At 40.2% G+C, this 7,164-nt stretch overlaps 1 protein-coding gene across 1 annotated transcript in view; it reads right to left on the bottom strand.

Annotated features, from left to right (window-relative positions):
- Nucleotides 1-5,998, bottom strand: part of GJD2 (gap junction protein delta 2) — an 8,690-nt gene extending 2,692 nt beyond the window's left edge. The window contains exon 1 of the mRNA XM_085301809.1: nucleotides 5,856-5,998. Coding sequence (XP_085157935.1) covers nucleotides 5,856-5,998 — 143 coding nt within the window. The remainder of the gene's footprint in view (nucleotides 1-5,855) is intronic.
- Nucleotides 5,999-7,164: the final 1,166 nt, after the last annotated feature.

Here is a 7,164-nt window from a genome sequence, read left to right as displayed (position 1 = left end):
CCGCGCACCGGCCCCGCGCACCGGCCCCGCGCACCGGCCCCGCGCACCGGCCCCGGGCAGTCCGGCGGGGAGCAGGCACTGCCCCTCGGATGCTGCTTTGCGGAGCTGCTCTGGGGTGCGACTGTGACCCGCCGGCCTGTGCAGCTAGGAGCACCTGCCTTCCCGGGGGCTGCCAGGCGTTGCTGCCCTCCCAAAGCGTGAGCGCRTGTTCTGCCGCTCACCAAGCAGCGGTGTCGTGGAGCGATAACCTTGCCTGTTAGCACTGCTTACCCTTGGAAGAYACCGGGCTTAAAACTGCGTGTTCATTCTCACCTAATTACCAATATGTGCACAATATAAATATCACTGGGGAGAAATAAAATGTGTGTATAGCTGTTCCAGAGAATTTGGAGGTTGAGAGTGCATGCATGCTAGGAAGGGCACCAAACCTTCACATAAATCATCCACAAACTGTGCAAGAATAAAGTGTTCTGGATAAATCCTTGCATTGTATTCAGTCTACATATTTTATTCCCCTGAATTATTATATTGTKTTTAAAATTGTATTTTCTATTTTGTGTGTGCCTTCAGGGACTGAACCAGAGGCACTACAAAACAATCCCATATGAACCATTGACRCCAACTGGAATCAGCTACTTTACTCTAAAGTGGTGAACCTTAGTGTATATTCTGTATTTTTCCATAAACATCAACTACAGCTTCATACTTGCTGTTCACTTTCCCAAACTAATCTCATCAAAAAGAAATATAAGAAAAATTCTAGTGAGCTGGACCATAATGTTCCCCCAGTCAAACTCAGTAAAATCAGACTGTTTCGGTGGCAGAACTGCTCAGACCACTGTGAACAGTGTAGTCCTTTGTTTTGCTCACATTTCTTTCAYGAATCAATTCTAGCTTGTGTTAATGACATTAAGAGTCATATTGGGAATATTGGGACTAAGCTTCATCTGTGTAGAAGACATCTGTGTGTGTTTTAGACACTCCAAGGTTGGGGCCTTTTCAGTTCGAGAGTGCAGATGGATCTCTGAGTCGCAGGACACTAAGTCGGTTGCTTGATTGGATCCTCARATCTTTGAACTAGGAAGCTCTCAAATAAGAGAAGAGCAATGCACATACCTCTGCACAGAAATAGGTAGATTTTTCTTCTCTCCCYATCAGTGATCTATGAAGAAGCATTCAATAATCTGAATTGTTTCCTTCCCACACTGTGGGGAATTACTGAATTATCACTGTCTTCTTATTGTATTTTCCCTGAAAGCTAGTTCTCACACTTCCTGCATTTGCTTTTTGTTTGTCCTTTGAAAAATCTCCAGCTGCCTGTAATACCATAACTGAAAGAAAGAGGTTATTTCTCTTTCTTTCAAGGGGAATCTAGTATCTAGCTAAGTACCCTGACGGTTAAGTGTGTCATATGGATCCCAAAGCATCTGTTTGGAGATGGATCTGAAAAAGAGAAATCAAAATAGTAAAGGGAGCAGTAATGCATGTATAAAAGGAGAGAAGGTGGGAAATATAACAAGAAGCTAATGGTGGTAATCCTGTTTAGCAAGACCAAACAGTGAGGGAAAGCCCATGGTTGAAACTACTGAAGAGAGGAGAAGAATTCCTACAAATGCTGTTCTCTAGCATTAGATTAGACCATTTATCTGAGCTTTCATGACCAGTAAGAAAAGAAGCAACCAAATTTTGATCAAATCAAATGCTGGACTTCTAATGAATGGTCAGTGCTTGCTGTGTGTAATCAGTTATGCTTTAAGTTGGTAACTCAGCTGTGGAAACATGGAGGAAAAATATCATCAGTGAAGATCTACATTATCATCAATGTTACAAGCCTGTAAGCACTACTTAAAATAGCTTTTGATGTAAATAGAGTTTAAAGTTAAATATTTTCAGGCATGTTCTTGCAGGAGCTGGATCTCACTCCAAAGTAGATGATGTCTCTTTTCTAACAGTAATCTCGTATGCTCCACTACAATCATATTCATATGCAAGATATTTGGCCTTAGACTTGGGAATATTCACTGGGTTAAAGGCCTTAGTGACTTTGGGGAAAAAGAAAAAAATCAGTGAGGAAATCTTTTTCATAATGCCAGGGTACATTGAAGACGACTGGAAAGCTCGAAGGAGTTTGGGCTTTCACAGACTCACCTGTGCAGTTTCTAGAACCGCGAAGTGCTGTCCTTAATTAGAGCTCTGATGAACAGACTTGATAAGAACCAGCAGTGATGTTCTCAGAGTTAGTGTAGCACTCAAAGGTGTATGAAAACTGCAATTATTTGCACTTCCATTATTAATCACRTGTGTACCAGCAACCAGTGGACTTACCTGACAAGTTATCTAAGCCAGAGAGTGTTCGAACTAATCATAGTCATGACTGCAAGAGAGAGCTGTAGATATAAGAAGATTTTGAACTCCTGGAGGTTTATCTTAGGTTTTACWCTGTTCCCCTGAACGCGTCAGTCTGTGGTAGAGCCAGGATTTGAACAGCAGCAGGCTGCCAAAAGATGCTACAGATGTATGTTGTGCTGCATACGGTCTTCATATTAGAAAATCATGCCCACATTTCATTCACAAGCATCCAGGGTTACCAAAGCTTTGCTTCTCCCAGCTTACCAACTGCTTCCTAGTGAAGCAGCAATATTGATCTGCAGCAAGGCTCAGCCTGTCCACCTCAATATTTTGTGAGCTGAATACAAAAAAATCAAAACCAGTTTCACACCCTATCTAAGGATATGCTTTTGGTGAGAGGGGGTATTTTTGTTCATTTTGCTGTGTACTTAAAGAAAATGAGTGTGTCACTGCAGACAAAATTCAGTATAAATTCTGTTGTTTCTAACAGGAGCTCAACAACCTTTTCAAAAAGATATCAGGTCTTCAGAGTCTGCATATGTTCAGAGATGACACTGCCTCAATATTAATTCATGTTAAAATAATATCACCAAGTTGATTTTGGATTAAGTTTGAAGAATTAGACTGTGTATCTCCCAAGCTTAGATGCCAAACTGAGGATAATCTGTCTCYAAGAAGCCATAGGCCCGACCCCCTCTGAGAAATCCAGCCCTTTTGCTCTGCTCTGGCTTTGCAAAGGGTCCAGAAAGCAGCCAGACCTCTCAGGCTGCACATCTCAGGTGCAGAGCTGATCACACCGGGAACAGAGGTGACGCGGTTGACTCCCACATCGGGCTCCCTGCAGCCGTAGACGTGGGTGGCATCCCCGGGGCGGGCCAGCGGCTGCCTGGCTAGTTTCAGACCCGCTGGTGGACAGCTCTAAATCRCAGCGTCCTCCCTCAGCTTTGCTATTTTCCACGTTCAGGTGAACTGATGTAAAAACAGAATCCAGATCCTGCAAAATCATCCCTCACATAGTATCTCCTATTAAAAGTATACACTTACCCCAAATTTTTTCCAAGTGTTTTATCTTGAAATAAGGCTACTTGCTTTTACTGCTTTCCCAAGGACCTTTCTTCACAACTTGTGTTTGTAGTTGTTTGCAGTGAATGCATACCTGCAGAAAATAAATAAATGCTATATTCAGCTTTGAAAACTACATGGCAAGTTACTGTATTTCATTATTATATTAAAAAATCTATTTCCATCAATTGCRGGAAAAATTTCAGAGACCTCAGAGATGAGCATTAGCTTGGAGCAAAGAAAGAGCTTTTAATTAAGAACTGCAAGTTTTTACTCAGATTATAGAAAATAATAGGCTTTTCTGTTAGAAGTTTTTGTGAAATGTGTTGCTCCACTTCTACTTTCTGACCGCAATTTCTAGTTATTGCCACAAAAGACAGCCCTTTCAGCATTACTTTTATAAAACAGTAGAAAATTCTTTGAACACTGGTATGACGAGTGCTTCCTTTCTGAAAATATTTGGTATAATCCACAAAATCTAAGTAGTTAGCTGCRAAACTGAAAACACCCATTTAAGACCTCTCACTGCCATCTGCTACACTCAGTTTTCGTTTGGCGCCATGTGCGTATTAATGAAATGATTGCATCAGATTATATCTTTTATTCATAAAATCATCTAGGTCAGCTGCCTCCACCTCCGCTTTCTCTCTCATTAAACGAACGTCTGTGTGTGTGTTGTCCCCTCAGTGTGTGAGCACAATCTTATATGTGCGTCTTAAAAAAAAAGAAATCCTTTTCTGTGCTTTTTCTTAAATGAAATTTCTTCAAAAGATAGAGCTTATTTTCACACCTCACCCCAGAGAGTGCATTTTTCCTACAGTTTGAAGGGTAAAGACTTCCTAAAAGGYACAAGACCTGGATGCACTTATGACCCTTGTCCTTCGCAAGAGAAAGCAACAATTCAAGAGCACTCTGGCATTTTGCTGCTAGGAGAAAGGCAGCATGTTCTTCACATCCAGTCAACAGCGTTTGCATCAAAACTGTAACCGACGGAGCAAGCGTTCCTGCTCCTTCTCGCAGGAAGAGTGGCCTGCAGCCTGCATTCGTACACTTCATGCTTGACAACAGTGAGGCATCGGGCTCACAGGGTCCAGGGCTTCGTGTAATGCATAAACGGACCAAATACAAAAAAAAAAAAAAAAAAAAAAAAATCTAGTTACAGAATATTTTATGCTTTGACAGACAAACTCACTGAGGTTTTGTGGAAGCTTTATCACTGTTCACAAGGGACTTCTCATGAACAAATTAACAGCTCGAGTCAATTTCCTTAGAAATAATTTGGACATATTGAATCACAGCTGCATTTACTTCTCGCATATATATAGCTTCCAGTACAGCAGGGTCTGTGCTCCTTGCAAGCTAATGAGAGTAAATTCCAATTTGTCTGGCTGCAGCCRGAAGGAAAACTTCATTGAAAACTTCGTCCTTATGAATTGGCAGGTTCTGGAAGGAAGCACTGAAGAAGTAACAAAGTCTGGGGGGTAAATCGTCAGCTGCCAGTGTCCTGATTTTCTCTTCTTTCTCTCACCAGTGTCWAAAGAGCATTCACATTCTGCTAAAGCACCCATTAATACAGCTTCATGGATTGTGACGGATTTGTATTTGCTACTATTATACAGAGTAAGTGTTAATTTGTGAGCCAATCTAATGTGGATTCCCACTACAGCCTACATTAAGGTTCCATACTCACTGGAGGAAGAAAGCCTTTCAAAAATGCTTTGGACACAGACTAGCCTGAGAGATTCTAGACCATCACATTTAGTGGCTGCGATGCTCATTGTAAAGATACAGAGAAATACGCATATACTAACGTAATAATAAATTCAATATGGGAATGAAAACTATCTTTCACGGATAAAAATTGATTTTTTCCTAGAGTCTACTCTTTCAAAGATGCATAGTCAGAAAGATATGCCGCACTATGTGACTGATTATTGTACAGTAAAATACCAGCCAATTGCACAGCCGCTGTGCCAAAACTGATACAGAACATTGGCTTGACTCAGTTTGGCAAACCTTATATTCCTCTTTTCTTTATGAATCAAAAGGAGTTATAATTGGTAGTCACAAGAAACTAAACTTTACTTTTAGTTTACATCATAATACCTCAGTCCCACACTAGTGTATATGGTACTAACAGAAATTCCCACTGATTAGTGCAGCCAGAGTTGAAAAACCTTTAAGATACRATTTACCTCAGAATATTTTAAAATCTCTAATGGCAAAATACTAATGATGAAAAAGTTAGCGAGAGTTTCAAAATACTCAGAATAGCAAAAAATACTATCAAATAATAAGGACAGAGTCCTGTATATTGTAACTCTAAGTAGCATTTTGAGGCTTTTCTTTCCCACAGGAAAAAGTATCATTATTTATGAGAAACCATTCTTCAGTATTTCAGTATGAATGTGCTCATATGAAGCACTTTTTTTTCTCAGACCTACTGCATGGCTTTGCCTTGTCTGCATTTGTCTTCATCCACAAGCTGAATCTCTGCCCTCCCAGCTGCTCTCGATCCAGTGACGTGACTTCTGGCAGAACTGCTCGCCTTCGCTGCGACTGGTTCACCACCACGTGTCTTCAGCATTCCTGGCGCCCCTCGGTCCCTTCCCCTCCCTCCCCGTCTCACCAGTTTCGGGAGAGAATCCCCGTCACATCAGAGCACCCCTTTGGAGGCTGGGCTGAAACAGGCCCTTGAAATAAGTAGGGCAGTGCAATGATATTGATTTGAAAGTAAACTACTTTAGTGAATGGGAGTGAAAAGCAGGAGCACAGTAAGAAATGCAGAGGTTTTTTAATCCTTCTGTCATTCAAAGATTCCACAGTTACAATAAAAAGGGGATAAAAATATTTGATATGCAATCCATTATACACATATAGTATGTGCATGCACACACACGCACATGCATACGTGCATAAATGTATGTGTAAGTGTGTGTGTTATAGAGTCTATTTGCATGATGCACTTGTCCAGGAAAAAAAAAAAAAAAAAAAAAGGAAGTAATGTTTAATGGATAATTCTGTAGGAATCCCTAGCCTATAGGATTGTGTGAGACAATTTAAAAGGCACATGTGGGGACAATATAATTAAATTCCGTATGATTTTAGATTTGTTCACAAGTAAGGCCGTAGGTAAAAGCTATCGAGTTATGCTTTCACTGACTTAGGTGTGTTGGATTAGGATTATATAGTAGTGGGTTTGAGAAAAGAATATCCGATGTATTCTCCAGAGTTTACTCACAGAGTATTTAAAATTATTGTCTTCAAATGAATTTTAATTTTATAAAAGATTCAAAAGTGTCAATTCTTTGCTCTAGATTGTCTATAAATCTCTACAGTTTCATGGGAAAGCACTGACTGGTAGACCCATGCACATCTGGAATTTCACAGGTGGTGATTTAAATTAGCGATTTTGTCAGTTCCACAACTGTTACTAGCAAACAGCATCTGTTCAATTCTGAGGAGCATATTTTGTTTTTGAAAGACCATTTGTTATCCTTTCCTAAGCAAAGAGTTTTCCATGATGTGTAAATTTTTGTAATGTTTCTGTTCCAAATGGAGCAAAAACAAATTTAGAAATCAAAATTTTCTCTGAATCAAAAATATTGAGTTTTATAAAGTTGTGGTTATGGTATTCTCTTTCTTTTATCCCACAGAAAATTGAAATGGTATGTACTGATTTTGCAGTAATCTTTATGTTGTGAAGTGTCAGTTAGACGAGTGGACAGTGAGGTGGATTGAGAACTGGCTGAA

This window comes from Rhea americana, unplaced genomic scaffold (genome assembly GCF_003343005.1).
Source record: "Rhea americana isolate MKP2758 unplaced genomic scaffold, rheAme1 scaffold_18, whole genome shotgun sequence".
Classification (NCBI taxonomy): Eukaryota; Metazoa; Chordata; class Aves; order Rheiformes; family Rheidae; genus Rhea; species Rhea americana.
The sequence above is the reverse complement of the archived record's forward strand: the minus strand, read 5'-3'. Positions and strand labels throughout refer to the sequence as shown.